Source organism: Mastigoproctus giganteus, chromosome 2, assembly GCF_048544385.1.
Source record: "Mastigoproctus giganteus isolate SK-2022 chromosome 2, ASM4854438v1, whole genome shotgun sequence".
Taxonomy (NCBI): Eukaryota; Metazoa; Arthropoda; class Arachnida; order Uropygi; family Thelyphonidae; genus Mastigoproctus; species Mastigoproctus giganteus.
This window is the reverse complement of record NC_143576.1, coordinates 83647532-83667613: the sequence shown is the minus strand read 5'-3', so window position 1 is coordinate 83667613 and position 20082 is coordinate 83647532. Positions and strand designations below refer to the sequence as shown.

The window sequence follows — 20082 nt, the reverse complement described above, 5'->3', positions numbered from 1 at the left end:
AGCATTTAAGGAAATGGTAGGGAATATTCGAGAAGTTGAAGCTGTTTGTTCAAGGCAAGGTTTCTCAAAATGGACGGTGGAATGCAATGTGCTATCATAAGTAAAACTATGGATATGATTTCCAGTCAATAGTAAGTCATTAATATACAAGACAAAAAGAGTGGGAGAAACACCAGCATTAGTAGAGAAATTAGAAGACAGAGTCATCAACCATCACCACAGTGAGCAGCAAGAGAGAAAACTCCCAGTTCCAAAAAAACAGTTGGAAAACCATAAGATAGAAGCTTATTTAGAAGGCCTTTATGCCAAACATGATCAAAAGCCTTTGAAATGTCAAGAGCAACTGCCTCAGTTTCACCAAACGTTTCCACTGAATTTGTCCATAGATGGGTAACACAAGCCAGTATATCACCAGTGGATCAACACTGACTGAATCTGTACTGGCAATCGTTGATCAGATGGAAGGTTTCTAGATAGTTTAGGAGTTGGTGGTTAATGGATGTCTCCATTACTTTAAAAAGAGTAGAAGTAAGTGCATGGGTTAATTGGATGGGAGGGAATCACCCTTTTTAGGAACTGGTTGGATGTAAGCAAATTTCCAAGCAAAAAGGAAAACATCGGTGGAATAAGAAAGTGTAAAAAGGAAACATAGAACATGAGTAAGCACAGGTTTTGGTAACAAGTGGAAAAATACTATTAGGAATGGGCACTTTTTTGGTATCAAGACTGTTCAAAATTCTTCTGACATCCTTTTGATGGAAAGACCGGAGGAGCATTGAATAGAGCATACTGAAAATGGCCATAGGTAGTTTACCAAGATCATCAATACAACAGTTAGAAGAAAACTAGAATGCTAGCAGGTCGGATTTATTTTTAGCTGAGGTAGCAAGAGAACCACTAGATTTTAACAGTGGTAGGAATAGAGATGGACAAAAGTTGAGGCCAATATGAAAGGTGATCATTTAATTTGTGGACTGGTCAAGATCTTATCTTGTCATCATCTGAATCTTTTGTGGATTTCTTCTTCTTGAAATACTTTCCCTTGAACTTTACACACTTTTGCCACTGTCGTATGCACACATTAAATGCTTCTTGCAAGCCATTTTTCGAAATACCATGAAGTACATCCACCATTGTGGCTCTGCGAGCATCGTTGTCGGATACAAAATGCTAACTGTCTGGAGCTTTCTTCACACGTGGAAATAGGAAGAAATCACACAGGGCTAAGTCCAGTGAATAATGGGAATGTGGCAGAACCATGGTACCTATGGCCGTGATCACTGCCTGCACAATATTAGCCATGTGGGGCCTGGCATTGTCTTGATAGAGAAATCACTTCACACTGGAAATTCTTGATGTTTTTCATGAATGGCATGAAGAGGTTTGACTGAGAACCTCAGAATATGTTTCCTTATTCATAGTTGTTCCATGAAGCACAAAATGTGTAACAAGAATGCCTTTTATGTCAATAAACACAAGAACCATTGTTTGTCAGCCAAATGAGAAACTCAATTTCTCAGGTCTTGGTGAATCAATGGTTCCACTCACGACTCTTGTTTTGTCTCTGGATCATAGTGAAAAATCTAAGTTTCATCGCGTCACTATTCAATTTAAGAAGTTTTGACCCTGTGTTTCAAGACAATCAATTATTTCTTTGCTGTTTTTGTTCTGGAGTCAAATTGTGTAGAATCCAGCAGGCACAGATTCGAGATATTTTCAGGTGATAATTCACAATATTGTGAGCACTACTGTATGAAATGGACATTCTAACAGCTAATTCATGAAGTGTAATTTGCCTGTCTTCATCCAAGATTTCCTGGCTTTTGTGATTTGCTCAGGAGTTGTTAAGGAGGAAGGCTGACGAGGTCTTGGGTCATCTCCAACAGACTCATGGCCGTCACTGTGTCACTTGTGCCATTTAAATATGGACATCCTACCAAGACACTCATTACCATATGCTTCATTCATTTCTTTAACTGTTTCTGATGCATTTAAGTCCCATCTGACACAATAACAAATCACATTACTGTTCAATCTGCATGTCCAACATGATACTTGCTTCAAAACTATTATCAGTGAACTGCGGCTAAAAAAAAAAAAAAAAAAAAACTCTTCACGCAACACTAGCTTGACAAGTACCGGAATGTGCATACAGAGTCTGCTCAGTAGCGATCTGGAAGAGTACCTCTAGCTGCAGTTATGGAAAGTTCGTGCAGTAAACAAAATCTTGAACCAACCGCAAATTAAGTGATCGCCCCTCGTAGCTTAGGCAAGAGACCAGAATGTTTGACTACCATTTGGACAAGAAGCAAGTTTTCTACTCTTAGCCTGTTCAGAATATAGTTTCTTCTGATTAATAATTGCTTTACAGTTGTTTCAAGCTTTTTATGTAGGCAGAAAATTAACCAGAGATTTGGATGTAAGCCAATCGCAACACACAATTGTCTTGCACAGTCTTAGCACTTTTATTGGAAAACCAAGGTTTAGATAAAGGATGAGATTTTAAGGTAGAGTGTGGAATAAATTATTTCATCCCTACAAGAATAATTTGACTGATACAATCTGAGCAAATGTTGACATCAGAAGATTTCAAACAGTAATTCAACCAATGGAAAAAAAAAAAGAAATCTCACAGATTTTTGCATTCTTGCAATGCCAAACAACACAAGGCTGAGACTGGCCACAAGAAAAAGGTTCCACTGGAGAAGAGACCATCACCATGTTGTGATCTGAGATGCCTAAAAGACCACTTTGCCTCGACCATGTACTTAGAAGAGCTGTTCGCAAGAAAAAGATCAAGAATGTTGGCTGTGTGGCTATAATTTCCTGGTATTCTGGTAGGTAAATGAACTACCTGCATGAAGTCATTAATAATTGTAAAAACCTCAGCATCTCAATCAGAAAATGGTTGAATCAACTGATAAATCAGGAATACCTGTTATCAATCTCTTATAAGATAAGATAAGAGGATAAGATAATATTGATAAGAGGTAATCCTGGTTTCAACAAGATGGAGCCAATTGCCATATAATGCAAATGACCATGGAATTACTGCAAGAATTTTTTGGAGAACAGTTGATTTCACAGGGCTTATGGCTCCATAGGTCTCCTTACCTATTTCCAACAGATTTATTTTTTTGGGCCCATCTAAAAGTTCTTGTTTATGACAGTAATCCTCACACCATAAAGCAACTGAAAACAGTCATCTCGGAGGCTACTTCAAGAATAAATCAAAACTCTTCATTCAGTGGCACACAATGTGTGAAATGAGTGAATGCTTGTATTCGGCATAATGGTGAGCACTTTTAGCATCTTTTGTGAACTGTACATAAGTAATTATTTTATTGTTTTACATATTTGGTTGTTATTATAATAAATATTATGAAATGAAACTGTGGTTGCATTTTAAAATGAACACCCTGTACGTAGGTATTTGGTTGTCTCACTAGATCAATATTTTATTTTATTTTAAAACATGAATAAATTTGTGCTTTTTTGAAACACTTTTGTGTTAATTGCATGAATCCCTTCTCAAATACAACAATAGTTAGTCATGATTACCTTATTTCATTGACACTGGTATTTTTGTTTTCCATAGTCTTTATATCTTCGCAAGACTTTACACCTTGATCTTCACTCACTACATCAAGATTATATGGAAAGTATTCAAGGTGGCTGTGACTAACGAACCTTCAACCTCAGAGCCAGTCCTAGAATTCAGGAGACCTGGATGCAGGAATTAAAGTTTAGTGTATACAATCCTCCTTGCCAGTAATGGGAGACTTTCTCCCCTTTCTTAGGGGAGAAAGGATTCATTTAGGATTCTTTTCAATTGGAAGTTCAGGTGCATTGCACTTGCCACAATCCACTAAGGAGGACCAATCCTTCACACTCATGCTGCAACTAATAAGCATGTTATTGATGATCTTCTTTTAGATCTTTGATTTATAAATGAACTAAAAGTTCTTAACAATGCTCTTCATTGCTTACCAAACCCCCACTTCATTTTGAGACAGTGAAATATGAAATTATTTTGCAACACCTCTGATGTATGGTCCATCAAAAACATGAGGGTGGAGTTCAGCATTACTTATTTCAAGCAATTCTGAAATGATATACAAAATAACAGTATCTCTCTTTATTTAGGGCCATTAGTTCTACTATTATATGTAGTGGTATCACTCACAACAAAGTACATTGGGTGACTTGTCACACAAAGCTTGAGGTGACAAGGGGTTTATGGATGAAATTTGTTTCCAGGTGTGAGATTAGTCTATTTTAGTCATGTTTTAAACCCAATGGTCAAATTTAGCTCCTATTCACAGAGAAAGCAAAGGAAGGATAACATGTTTCCACAGAACTTTTATGCTCACATAGAGCTATCAATGAGGATCTCTATTTCACTTGATATATAAGAATAAGTGTAGTATGGTGATATTTTATTCTCAACTATTGTCTGCTAATCTGCAGATTTTTAATTGTAAGTACAACTGTTCCCCTGCTATAACATGGATCACTCAACACTCATTCACTATAACACTCTGTTCTAGAATAGCACTATTCATGGCAAACACCTTGGGAGAAGTTAAGTATTTGGACACCCAAGAGGCTGTGTCCAAAGACTTTTTGATGCTCTTCAATGTTTAATCAACTGTAATTTATCATCCAAAGCTGTACTTTGATTTTTCTATTAAAAATTTACTTTTATAACAGATTCTGTAAATAATGAGAAAATGGTGGAATTTCCAGCTAAACTGGAACTGTTGCAGAGCATTTCCAATTCATGACAAGGAGAAACTTTGAAAGCATCTTTTATTGTGCCAGAAATTATTTTTTGTGCATGTGACTAATTTATCTGTGTTAATTTTCTAAAGCTGTTTGTCCTAGCACAAGTTTCCTGTGCCTGTGGCTATAAAACACTAAGATATACATACATTTAATGTATCCTCCTGCCTGGCAATATTATGGGAAATGGAATATCTACTCAGGGGATTCTAACTAACTTAAAGTTTATTGAAGTATTGTTTTTAAAATTTCTCTTTAGTAACTATAATTTCCTGACTGGGAGCTACTTTCACTGCATACTTCACGGTACTGCTCATTAATGTTGTTGTTTTCAGTTTAGTTTTGGTTCCTAGTTAGTTCTGGTCACATTTTGTGCCCAAGTGATTGATTTTAGTAGTTTACCATGTTTTGATAACCTTTAATCTTTTTTCCTTTACATTTCAATTTTATTGAAACTTAAAATAAATCATCTTTTACAATTGTGAGACTTGGGTAATAATTAAAAAAGGTGCACAAAAATAGAAGTAGCACAAATGAGATTTTTAAGACCATTATAAGGCTTAACAAGGCTAGAGACCATCAAAGAAATTCACATATTTGTGAAAATTAAAAGTAGATAATGTAGTAAATGACATAAAATGGTATCAGAAAAAAATGGATCAGTCACATAGAAAGAATGAACCCAAATCAGATCCCAAAATTAGCATTTAACTACAAATCTTCAGGCAAGTGTAAAGTGTGACAGTCGTCTGAAGGCACCAGGGAGTTTCCCCCATCTCCGCATTGTATTCTTGGTACCTGTGACACAGAACACTGAAGGCCAGAATGAGCTGTCTTTCAAGCATTTTCCAATAATGAGATTTCGGATCTATAACCCCTGTGACTGGCAAGTGATACGTGTAGTTTAAAAATATTTCCTGAGCCACTTTGTAGCAATCACAATCTATCCCTGGTTGGGGATATATGAGAGGGTACTTTTACCAAGAAGGGCTTGGGTCCTGTAAATTGCAGCATATGGAAACTAAGTATCAGCACAATGAATTAATTGAAGTGCTAAGGCTTTAAAAAGAATTCAATAAATTATATATAGCATCTTTACTCTTTCTGATATCTTATGATTCGGATCAAACATGACTCAAGAGTTCTTGTTTGTTGCTGCAACAGCTGATATTGGTAAGATATTAGCATTAGCAGAGGCATATGATACAAAAAAGCAAGTTTATACAGCATCGGCCAAAAAAAAAAACCCTTCCCATTTCACCCATCCATTTGTTTCAAATGTTTGTCTAGTTCTCCCTTGAATTTATTTAAGCTATCAACTTCCACAATCACAAATGGAAATTTCTCCATGCAATCACCACCTGCTGGCTAAAGGCAAATTTCCTCACATTTATTCTACAACTGTCTTTCCTCAATTTGAGTGTATGCCATCGGAGTTTTGTAATCTAAGCAAGAGGAAGAATCCCATCAGCATTGAGCCTTATAAACCTCAATCAGATTGCCTCACAAGTGCCTTGTCTCCAGATGCTGCAATTTTCAGAACTTAAGCCTTTCTTTGTGAGAGCACCCTCTTCGTCCCCCTCACCAGTCTTGTTGCCCTTCTCTGTACTCATTCTAACAATCCTACGTCCTTCCTAAAATGAGGCTTCCAGGCCTGTATGCAGTACTCAAGGTATGGCATAACCATTGCCTTATACAAGAGGATAATCACCTCCTTATCCATGCTAGCAAAATTCCTGTATATATCACTGACAAAACCCCATGACCTACTCTGGCAGGCTGTCAGCACTGCTCAGAAAACTTCATATCTGACTACACAATTACCCCCAGGTCATTTTCCACTATCCTAATTGTAATGCCACCCAGTTGGTACATTTCTCTGGGGTTACTGCTACTTGTATGCAATACTTTGCATTTTTCAATGTTAAACTTCAGTTGCTACCTCTCACAGCCCATCTGCCCAACTTTTTCAGATCCTGTTGCAGCAGCATACTGTCATTACTATTATTAACAACCCACTGAACTTTGTATCATCTGCAAACTCTGACATTAAGCTTCATATACCTTCATCAATATCATTGATAAATATACAAAACAACAATGGGCCCAACACCGAACCCTGGAGAACACCACAAATAACATTAGGCCACGAACAGCAGTGTCCACTGACAAACACTCTGTCTTCTCCCACTCAACCATCCTTTTATCCATTGTAGCAACTTGCCCTTAATGCCATACTAATCCAATTTCCAATTTATACAGTGGTCTTCCATGTGCAACAGTATCAAAATCTTTCCCGAAATATGATATCAAAATTATTTTTCGCATCCAGTTCCTTTGTTCATCATAGTATCCAATCAAATTGGTCAGACAAGACTTCCCCTAAAAAAAAAAAAACCCATGCTGTGTCCGAATTATTACTGCAGTCTTGTCTAGATAATCCTGCAATGCTTCTTTCACCAGTGACTCTATTATTCTCCCTGAACAGAAGTCAAACCAACAGGTCTGTAATTAATTGTCACCTTCTGATCCCCCTTTGTGAATTGGAGCTACATTTGCCCATCTCCAGCACGTGGGGTACTTCCCCTGAGTCCAAGGAATCTCATAACTATGATTAATGTTTTGTTTACTTCCTTTGCCACCTCCTTTAATATAACTGGATAGATCTTATCCACCCCAGGTGTCTTTCTTATGTTTAACTTAATTTCTCCTCCACTTTGCTCTCAGTTATTACAAAATCATTTAAATCCCTATTAGAGTTCAATAAACATCTGGCCGTCTCCTCCTCCTTGAATAGCTGCTCATGTGTGAATGTAGAGGCAAAATACTCATTTAGCTTAGCAGCTATCTGAGAATGGTTATGTACAGTCAAACCAATGAAGTCAAATGAACCAATCTGATTCATCCACTTCCTTTTAGAGTTTATATAAGTAAAGAAGCCTTTAGTGGTTTTCTTTGCATCCATTGACAAAGATTTCTCATAATCTGCCTTCGCTTGCCTAACCTTTGTGACTTGATTACAGACTACCTTGCACACACACACACACACACACACACACACACCATGGGCATCTGTGTTGCCTGATAATTTATATGCATTCCATGCATTTTTATTCTCTTCCACAAGTCTCATTAGTTCATCTGACATCCATTTGGGCCTAAACCCAAATGGAATTTGCTGTTGGTAACATCATCAGTTGGTCCCACTGTATAAAACCTAAAAAAAAAAAAACTGAGATCACTGTAGCCACCTTTATGAAAGTAAAAACCCTTCCCTTTACCCCTGAAGGTAGTTATATCTTTAAGTAAATCCCACATTAGTACACTGTGATAACTGCTACATAGTCGTTCCTTTATCTGTAAATTCATAATGCATGAATAATCACTGCTGAACAAGATAAAGAGTGTTATTCCCTCTGGTTGCCTCTCTAACATGCTGCTGTAGAAAAACAATCATCTAATAAATCCACAAAAACCTTACTAGTGTGCAGGTGACCAACCCACAAGTTCCAGTCAATATCTGGGAAGTTAAAATCCTCCATTATAAGACACTCTGATTTACTGACCCACTATTTCTCTGTATAATTATTCATTGTACTCCTCAGAATCATTAAGCATATAACAAGCTCCTACCCTCATTTTTGCTTTCCCAGTGCTTATGTCACACCAAACTGACTCAACGTTGCACTGTCCACCCATGTCAACTGGATGTACTGCCTTAGATTTTATGTGTTTCCTAACGAACAGCATAACCACTCCTCCCTTCCTGTCCTGTCTGTACACCGCAAATTCCAATTCTGAATTCCTTATATCTGTGTCATACCACATCTCTGATGTCCCAACAATATCCGCCTTTGATGTCTTGTCCAGCACTTCAAATTCATCGAATTTATTTACTATACTCCTATGAAGCTGCTGCTTATTCCAATAGAAGCAGTGCAAGGATCGCTTTCACCTCTGCTGTGACTATTGTTAATCTCTTGGTCTGTGTATCCTCCCAAGCTAGCAGTATTCTAACCCACCTAACACCTTGATAGCATCAGCAAATATTCTTGCACCCTTTCTATTTAAGTGTATCCCATTCCAGTAAAAGTGATCTCTCCTGTTAACGAGCACAGACCATGTTGAAAAAAATTCTACCCCATGAGCCTTGCACAATCTCTCCAGGGTGGAATTGATTGACAAGGCTCTCATCATATACTCCCTTCTATCGTGTCTGGGCAGAATTGCAGACACTTTCGAATTTAACCCTAACTCGCAACTTTTTTTTCAACCTTGACCTGTACTTGTTAAGTAAATCCGTAGATCTTCTATGCTTAATGTCATTAGTGCCAACATGTACAAAGATATCATTTTTTTGCCCTTAAAAGATGATATCTGCTCTACAACGTCATCAACTTTTACCCCTGGCAGACATACCCTGGTACTATTCCACCTATCCTTTTTGCACAATATATTTCCCATTTCCCTGACACGGGTAGCCATGTCTAATGAACAAGAAGCTAATGCTAGGAAAACAAGCTTAAATAACTTAAAAACATATGCCAAGGTAGTAAACAAGAACACTTAATGTTAACTGCATTGAAAGTAATGTCACAAGTGTTATCCATAAAACGAGTGAATTTGAAGTGCTGATTAGGCCAACTAATGCTGATATAATAAGACTAAAGGAAATGGTGTCATCCAGAAATAGGGATGATAAATTTCACTATGGTATATAGTAGTAGAAGAAAGAAAATGATGCAAATGAAGAAAACAAGCTTATATAGCATCAACACCCACACACACCATCTTTACCCTCCAAGAATTTGTCCAGTTCTTTCTTCAATTTATTGAAACAATCCACTTCCACAACAACAACAGATAGAAACCTATTGCAACAATCAACCACTCACTGACTGAAGGCAAACTTCCGCACATCTATCCTACAACCACCCTTCCTCAACTTAAATTTATGCCCCCTCATGTGTAGTTTCAGCAAGAGGAAGAACGCTATTCACATTCAGCTTACTCAATCCATTCAAGACCTTAAACACTTCAATCAGATCACCCCCACAGGTGCCTAGTCTACAGATGCTTACTGCAATTTGCAGAACTGAAGCCTTTCTAGGTAAGAGAACTCTTTTGTTCCCTTCACCAATCTGGTTACCCTTCTCCACACCCATTCCAGCAGATCTACATCCTTCCAAAAGTGAGGCCTCCAGACCTGTATAGAATACTCTAGATACAGCCCAACCATGATCTTGTACAAAGGAATAATCACCGCCTTATCCCTACTAGCAAACTTTCTACATATCATTGACAAAACTCCATGATATGTCTTGGTAGTATGTCTGCACTGCTCAAAGAATGTCACATCTGACTGCACAATTACACCCCCCCCAAGTCTTTTTCATTTTTACTACCCTGAATGTAGTTCCACACAGTTGATAAGTTATTCCGATATTACTGCTACCCATATGCAGTACCTTGCATTTGTCATTGTTAAATTTCAACTGCCATTTCCAAATGCAAGGTACTGCACACATGTAGCAGTAATTTCAGAGTAACTTAACTGTGTGGAACTACATTCAGTGTAGTAAAAAATGAAAAAGGTCTGGGGGTAATTGTGCAGTCAGATATGAAATTCTCTGAGCACATACAACATGTTTAAGAGGGATAGGGGAGGTAGAAAGGGCAGTGGGGTGATACTTCTTATCTAAAGTTGCCTGAGTTTGCAACAAAAACTTTCACATATTCAGGAGATACACATACTAATACAGAATCTGTGATGGCACCAGGCTAATACAGAATTTGTGTGCACCCTTTGCAACTCCACAACCTTTGCTTCCAGCTAACCAGTTAGCTGGAAGCAAAGGTATAAGAATGGGAGTAACCTACAGACAAGAAAAATATGAAAGTTATGATGAGAGCTGCTATGTCCAGATGACAATGAATGGCAAGCAAAGGTGAATGTCTTATTAAAGGCAATTTCAATTTGCCCCTTATTGATTGCAGCAAGTGGGAGGAAAACCCAACATGGGAACAAAATTTTATAAGTCAATTAGATTATTATTGTATCAACACATTAGGGAAAGTACTAGGGACAAGACTATTCTAGACCACATCATCACCCACAAACCAGATGACATCATAGGGCCGACAGTATGAGAAACCATTAACAAGAAATGAATATATATGATGAGGAACAAGGTGGCAGTTGATAAAGGTAAAGGAATGGGTTTTAATTTTACTAAAGGAGACTATGACAGATTCTCGCTTTACACAGCACAGTTTTGAAAAGGGAAAATCATATTTAACAAACTTGGTTTGCTATTTTGACAGTCACAAATTGGATACAGAAAATAACTTCAACATTGTTTATTTGGATTTTATAAAAGCACTTGATGCAGTCCTGCACAATAGTTACTATATATGTTGGGCTATACTAGGATCACAGGGAAGCTCTTCAGATGGATTAGAAGGTGGATACAGACAGGAGCATAAAGGTTGTGATTAATATTACTTGTCAAATTTGTGTTAGCAGGGGAGGATGCAGCCTGCAGCACAATGTGAAAGAATAGGCTGCACATAGCCTTTATAGCACATTCCTTCACATCGTGCAGTCCCCTAGCCATGTAAACAGCCTTAAGTTACATATTCCCAAGTTTAAAACTTGCATATCACAAAATATTTACTGGAATAAATTGCCTCCATGGTTGGTTGAGGCTAGCAGTGTGGAAAATTCAGAGATCAGCTGGAGTTGTGAAGTAGGAATCACTAGGTAATTTATTTATTTATTATTATTATTTTTTTTGACTGGTACAGCAAAAGCCTAGAGCTTTCCGCACCATATAATTAATACTTTGAGTTTTATACCAGCTTCTGAAAATATTAATTTTTAGTAATAGTCAAATTGTTTTGTATTGCCTTCTTATGTTTATGTATCTTCCTTGGTAATTACCAATATTATTATAACCATATAATAAAAATGCTATTAGTGTTATGTAATATCCATATTATCATATCTAACTGTTAAATATTTGAACAGTTCAATGCACGAGGCATAATATGATATCGGTTTAAATTAACTATATAATATCAGTGTAGATATACCATAATTTACCCATAAATTAAATTATGCATGTAGTGTGACGTATGTACAATTAAAAATGATGCCTTCGCACTATGTACGTAGTTTAATTCATGGATAAACTATGGTGTATCTACACTGATATTATATAGCTAACTGTTAAATGTAAAAAAATTAAACAGTAAACATAGAAGCTAACAGTTCCATTTTGGGAAATGCGTAATTAGTGGTAAGGAACTGTTCTCAGTCCTCTATGCACTTCCTGTATGAACCCATGTAGCCTGAGCTGAGACCATCAGCATTTTATCTGCTTTTGCCTCTAGCCAAAACAGGTTGGATGCCCCTTGACTAATGCAAGATGCTCCCTCCCCACCAAGGATCAGTATTGGGACCACTGTTGTTTCTGATTTGCTTAAATGATATTGACAAAGGGATATTAGAGCTTGACGTAAAAATTTGCAGATGTCAAGAATAAATAATCAGAAACAAGTGCACTTCTTCAGGGCAACTTAGGTAGGCTTCAGAGATGATCAAACAAGTGGCAGCTATATTTTAATGCAGCAAAATGCAATATTTACACTTGGGGAATAGCATCTCCAAAATAGCATACGCCACTCAGTGGAACAAATTAAAAAAGAAGATGAAGAAAAGGATTTAGTGAAGGTTACAATACACACTGATGAAGTTCTCCAAGCAGGTAGAGTCCACTGTGTCCAATGGATGATTTATTGAACATTTGCTTCTAGAATTAGGGAGATCATAATCCCACTGTACAAGGCAATTGTAAGACCACATCATTTGGAATACTGTCCAAGTATGGAGACTATAACTAAAAATAAAAAATTCAAGCTTCCTGAAAGAGTCCAAAGATAAGCAATGTGACTGCTGAGACTGGCAAAAGGACATCTATATGAGGAAATATTTTAAATATGTGGGATAGAAGGACCCAATTCAGATCTACAAGGCCCTGAAAAGGAGAAAGAAAAATGAATGAGGGCAAAATTCACTGTTATAAATGAATTCCCAGACTAGAGATCACAAACTCAAATTACTAGGAAAGAGGTTTAGAATGGATTACGGGAAGTTTTCGTTTAGCCAACAAGTTGTTAATTACTGGTTTAAGTTGCCTCCTTGAGTGGCTGAGGCTGACAGCTTGGGAAAATTTCAAAGGTCAGCTAAAATGTTGGGAGAGAATCATCACATAGGTAGTTTATTTTATTTTTTATTTACTTTTTTTTTTTTTGGCTTTGTGCAGCAAAAGCCTGCAGCTTCCTTTCACCATATGACTAATACAACACACAAAATAAGACAAATGTAAATTGAAAGAGGATGGTTGGAGAACAGAGGAAGAAATTTCCCTCCAGCCATAATGCAACTGACTGTTGGAATAAACTTCCACTTAGCATTATGTAAAATATGAATAAATTTAAAAGAGGACTGGACAAATTATTAGAAGGAAAAGCAAATGAAGTAGTAAAAGTTTTTTTTTTGGCTAATTTTGTTCAAAACTTGCTTCTATACATAATTTTAATACTATTAATATTAAAAAAAAAAAATAGTTGAATAAAGGAAACTCTTAAATAAGCAAAAAACACATACTTTTTCTTTTCCAAGACTGCTTCCTGTATTTGATTTTCTTCAGCATCAAGTGAGACACATTCAGACGATGGAGTAGATGGACGCGATTCTGTTGCTCTACTGTCATCACTACTGGAGGCATCAGGAATACTGTCTTTTGAAGGACGACGAGTTAATGACCAATAATGACTTTTTTTACACCACAATTTTCTTCCATATATCTCAGAGTTCTGCACTATCATACTAACTGGAACTCTTCGCATGTTGGCAACTTCTATTGGAAATGTTGGTATCACACTGGATACTTGGGCACAAGGTATCACTGTAGCAACTTGATCCATAGCAAGAAGAGGTAAATCTCCATATGGTGATATAGTAAAAGGCAGTTTTGTGGGAATACATCCACTGCCAAGTATCCAAGGAGTAGGACAAGCAGAATGATACATTTTACTGTGTGAAATCTATGTTGGTAAAGAAAATTAAAGATCCACTATGCTAATTCCAGACTGATTAATAGTCTGTTGAAAAATTACTGTAATGGAAGTCATGACAAACTTGTCATGCACATTAACATATATTCCATCTTGAACTTAAAAGAAAAATTGTGTTAAATCTTCCCATACTAGCCTGAAATCTGAAAAAGGAAAAAAAAAAAAAATTATATATATATATTAACATAACATATTTGGTTCATTATACAGTGGGTTCAAAAAGAAACACAACCCACTAACATAAGAGATTTTTTGTAATCTCTGGCAAAGGATGCAAAGAAAAATAGCAGACTTCTTTAGTTATGTAAACACTAGAAGGAAGGGGATGAATCACATAGATCCACTTGATATCAATGGTTTAACTGTTGATGATTCTGTCCAGGTTTCTGACAAGCTCAATAAGTATTTTGCATCTACATTCACACATGAGGAATTCTTTAGGGAACTGAATGCCAGAAGTTTATTAAATTCTAAAAGGAAGCTAAATGATTTTGTAATAAGTGAGAAGAAAGTGGAAGAAAAATTTCTTAAGTTATATGTAAGTAAGGCAGAGGGGGTGGTTGGAATCTATCCAAATATATTAAGGGAGACTGCAAAGGTGGTAAACAAACCCTTAGCTATAACTATGAGAACATCCTTAGATTCAGTAAAGGTCCCTGTGGACTGGAGATGTATGACTGTATTCCCAATGCACAAAGGAGGATCAAAAAGTGACATGGTTATTTACATACCTGTTAGCTTTAACTTCTATTCCAGGGAAAATAATGGAGTGTCTGGTTAGAGAAGTGAAGCAGGACCATCTAAACAGAAGTGCAGTTATACTTCAGTTACAGCATGGGTTTGTCAAGGGGTAATCTTGTCTGACAAAATTGATTGGATCCTGTGATGCAGTAACAAAAGAACTGGATGCAAAAAATAATTTTGATATCATATGCTTGGATTTCAGGTAAGCTTTTGATATTGTTGCACATAATAGACTGCCATATAAATTGGAACATGGCATAAGGGGATGGTTGAGCGGGAGAAGACAGTGAGTTGTTATCAATGGACACTGATCTTCATGGACTAATGTTATCAATAAAGTTGTCAGGGTTCGGTGCTGTGCTCGTTTTCTGTATTTATTAAAAATATTGATGAAGGCTTAATGTTTAAGTTTACAGATGAAACAAATATTGGCAGGGTGGTTAATGACAGTAATGATTGTATGCAACAAGATCTAGAAAAATTAGGTAGCTGGCTGAGAAATGGCAATTAAGATTCAACATTGACGAATACAAAGTACTACAAAAGGGTAGCAGTAATGCCCCACCTGTGTGGCACTACACTCAGGGTAGTGGAAAATGAAAGAGGCCTGAGGTTAATTGGACAGTCAGATATGAAGTTCTTCGAGCAGTGCAGAGAGCCTGCCAGGGCAGCTCATTGGATTTTGTCAATGATATACAGGAATTTTACCAGCAGGAATAAGGAGGTGATTATTCCATTGTACAAGGCAATGGTCGGGCTACATCTTGAGTACTGCATACAGGACCGGGGGCTCATTTTAGGAAGGACATATAACTGTTGGAGTGGCACAGAAACGGGCAATGAGATTTGTGAAGGGTACAAAGGGATGCTCTAATCAAGAAAGGCTTCAGTTCTGCAAATTGCAGAATATGGAGACTAGGCACCTACAAGGTGATCTGATGGAGGTGTTTAAAGCTTTGAACGAACTGAAAAAGCTCAATGCTGATGGGATTCTTCCTCTTGCTCAGTATACAGAATACACACGAGGGAGCATAAATTCAAATTGGGCAAGAATGGTTGCAGAAGTTTGCCTTTAGCCAGCAGGTGGGTGATTGCTGGAACAAACTTTGATCTGAAGTTGTGGAAGTGAATAACTTGAATAAATGCAAGGAAGAACTAAACAAACTGTTGGAGGTAATGAATAGGTGAAAAAAAATTATTTTTTTTGCTGATGTATAGTTCTGCAGCACAGAACTATGCATTGTACTTAGTGTTTTTACTATTTTTAAGACCATATTAGCTGTCTTCAGTACAAGATTTTGTACCACTTGATTGCCAATGCTGAATAATTGGTTCTTGCTGGCTCGTGAAGCAAGCCAGCAAGACCTTGGGCAGCAAAAAAAAAGTGTGAAAATAAATAAAAATATTACTGAGATTTGCTTGTCATTTTATGCTTCTCCACATGAATTATATTAAATTCAAACATATTGCAGGGTTAACACAGGACTACCTTTCTTACTGCGCTGTATGGTACAGGACTGCATTGTACTTTTGATGTCACACAATGTTGGGATAACTTCTGCCTACCCAAAGCAAGCAGTTGCATATACTCAAGAACAGTTACAATCCAAGTGTTGTAGGATGGATCAGTCTCTGCCATGTTTATTACTATTTTTGTGTTTTACCTGCTATTGTGGATTATCCTGTAAACATATGTTAAAAAATTATATTTAACTGTAGAGGAAATTAATCCTAATGAACTGAAAGAACAACTATTTAGTTTCCCAAAAGAAAAGTTTCTCAAATATGGACTAGTGTAATTCATCAATAGAATTTCATTTCAACAAAATCTAAAGTAGGCAATATTTTAATTACATGTATAATCAAAAAAAAAAAAAAAATACAATTTTGTAAGTTAAAAAATAAAATAAAATAATTAATTTTTTTTTTTTTTTTTGCAACATACTGGATTCACTTTCTAAATAAGTTAAACCAATCTGTAGTTTTTGAAATCATTATATTTCAGGGATTGTAAATTGCATGGACTTTATTAGTTAATGACAGGTAAGTATATACCTAATTTGCATAAAACTTGTAATAATAGCATTTTTCTACATGTACATTATGTAGATCAACTCTAATCCCTCATGATTCCTAGAATTTATGTAAGGCAGCCAGCTATGGGATATTTATCAAGTGTTATCATTATTATTTTTTTTCTTTTTGCATTGTTCATGTATTGCTATCAGACTTTCAGATAATGTATACCTGCTTAAGAAATAGTAATCTGTACATATCCCCATTTTTTGTCTTAATTTCAGAGCAAAAATTAGGTCTTTGGTGTGAACATTTGGTTTATTTGAAATGAAGCAATATAAATAAAATAATAAAATATTATAACTAATGTAAAAAAGAGTAATCTCTCCTACAATTAATATTATAAATTCTTAAAAGAAAAGTTTGCCAGTGAATGATTCACTTGAATAATTTTTAAAAAAATGTAAATATAAATTTTAAAATATATTTTTTATTTGACTTATGAAGAATGAGTTCAAAAGGGGTTTTTAAAATTTTTTTTTACATATACTTCTTTCCTGTATTCTGGCAGAAATTGCTCATGTTGCATTTATTTAGCCTTTGATTAGCCTGAAATCATTATTTTGATAAGTTTTAAATATTATTATTATTAGCTACATGGTGCAAGGAAGCCTGAGGCTTTTGCTGCACCAGCTAAAAAAAAAAAAAAAAATTCCATGAGTTACCCTGAGAGAGAGTCAAAAGTAGAAGGGAATCACCAAGGAAGAGAAGAATGATGATATCCAGCTCAGGACCCTGGGTGTGCCAAGCCCATACTCACCAGATACAATGGTGACAGTCATTTATATAAAATATTGATTTGGAAGTGAATTATACATATGTATTAATTTTCCTCTAAGGTATGCAAATCCCATTTTTCAAAGGAAGATATTTGCAAGTGTTAGAACAAGAATACCAGAATGACATTCACAAAATCTCATAAAAGCTGAACAATTTGAAGAATTAGAACAGCTGGAGATCTGATAACAAATTAGAAAATGCTTTCTCTCATTTCAAAATTAATATTTCAGAAAGGGATTTTACAGATATTTTACCAGTCCTTCCTGTTCTTACTTATCTGTCTGGATATTTTTAAATGGACTGCATAAACTTGATGTGATAACCTTATTCTTATCAGACTACACACACAAGAAGACAAATTAAAAAAAGGAAAGCTGCAGGATAGATGTATAAAAACTTGCTTTCAGCCAGAGAGTAGCTGATTGCTGGAACAAAACTATCAACTGGTGCTGTGGAAACAGGTAGTTTGAATGAATTTAAGGAATAATTACATGTATCATTAGAAAGGAGCAGGCAGATGAGGTAAGTAGTTTGTCTTTTGGCTGATGCTCTATAAGCTTGTTTCCTAGCATCATTTGCTGCTCTATTCAATGTTCATGCAGCTCTAAAAAAAGCTGAAATGTGATTTGTGTTTCAAGGCTCTAGATAGAGGGTTAAATCTGGACATAGGCTCATCAGAAATATGGATAGAGATTGTTTGTTATGTCCTCGTCTTGGTGTTGTGAATACTGTTTGTCATAATTATATTATTGTTCAAAAACTCACCCATTTCAGAAAGAAATAATGTTTCTTAGATAAAACAACCAAAAACAATTAGTAATTATTCTTTCTAAGGATACTGTTACTATTGTATAAGGCCTTGAATGGCTTCAACAAACTCAGTGCTGATGGGATTCTTCTTCTTGCTCAGATTATGCACTTGAGGGGGCATAAATTCAAATTAAGGGAAGACAGTTGTAAAATAGATGTGCAGAAATTTGCCTTTAGCCAGCAAGTGGTTGATTGCTGGAACAAACTTCCATCTGTTGTTGTGGAAGTTGACAGCTTAAACAAATTCAAGGCAGAACTAGACAAACCTCTGGAGCAAACAGATGGATAAAACGGGAGGTGTTTTTTTTTTTTTTTTATTATTATTATTTTTTTGCTGATGCTGTATAAGCTTGCTTTCTTGCATCATATGCCTCTACTAATGCTAATCAAGAAATCTTCCTTAATGATGAATGTTGTGATTCAGAAAGTTCACCTGATTTTGTTTTAAATATAATTCTTCAAATGTTAATTAATGCACTATTAAATAATTATGAATAAAATGTACCAAAAACAGAAAACTTTAAACTGTTAAAAAAAAAAATAAAATAAAATAAATTTACAAGTGCTTCCTAAACTTAATATCTTTAAGAAAATGAAAACACAAATTAAGTAGAAACTACTGCAATAAATATCTCATTAAAAGTTAGTAAGTGAATTTCAGAAGTAACATTAGTTACATAAATAAAAAAAAAATTCACCTGAGTGAAGGTTTTGTGTAGGAATTATTTTATCTGTTTACATTCAATTGATATTTTACAAGGGGGTAAAAAAAAAAAAAAAAAAAAAAAAAATATATATATATATATATATATATATATATATATATATACACACACACACATAAATACAGGTTACCAGGTTTTGAAATTACCTGCTTGTGCTGCTATCACTAGACATCACCAAGGTAGAGGAGGCTCGACTCTCAGTGGTGATGGCTGTATTCAGTACCCAGATAGCCAGCAATAAAGAAATAAATATTTGAAGGAATTCTGGCAAATAGTGTCTTAAAAGGTTATTAAAATTCAGGTGTGCCTGGGGTAGGAAAATATTTGGAGCCATCACTGCATTTATGGGTTCATTAATTCTCAAAACTGTTGAATATGATTGATAGCAAATCTTCATGAGATCCACAAGACTTGCAAAAAAAATTTTAAAAACTGAAACCTGGTATATAAATTCAAGAAGAATATTACATCCTTGGCATAGTCTGTCTGTTTCATGGCCAGCCAATTTAGAATAGTATGTTTGCCAAAAGTAGACCTTAGCTAACCTTATTTCTTTATGTTGAGAAATGTTAAAGGATACTGCACATTCAAATCATCATTAAAAACATAAGGGAGGATGAGGAAATCCTGTTTCATCATTTTTAAATGGCAAATAGCTGTTTTATTTGAAATGGCAAATCAGCTGTGTTAAAATTTCATGTTATAAATCATTGTCATTCATTGGAATGAGTTGCAGGACACAAGCATGCAACAGATGCCACATCAACAGGTGCACTAAAACAACCATTCAGAAATAAGATTCACCTCGTACACTTAAGGAACACACTGGCTTCCACTTTCAACAATGTGCCTGAACATTAGCCAGTTTCTTCCATGTGTTACATTTATTTTGGCACACTATATCACATTCCAAATTCCATCCAAACGGATGGAATGTTATATTAAAAAGATACCTTGAAATATTAATACATTTAATATTAAGATTAATACTGATATCTTGAATTCATATTAATTTAACAAT

At 35.6% G+C, this 20082-nt stretch overlaps 1 protein-coding gene across 1 annotated transcript in view; it reads right to left on the bottom strand.

The window, feature by feature from the left end:
• The window catches only part of LOC150089378 (poly(A) RNA polymerase gld-2 homolog A-like), a 191111-nt gene that overhangs the window by 151436 nt on the left and 19593 nt on the right, over positions 1-20082 (bottom strand). Inside the window, exon 2 of the mRNA XM_090368554.1 lies at positions 13457-14069. Within this exon, the coding sequence (XP_090224680.1) occupies positions 13457-13881 (425 nt within the window). The 5' untranslated portion in view covers positions 13882-14069. The remainder of the gene's footprint in view (positions 1-13456; positions 14070-20082) is intronic.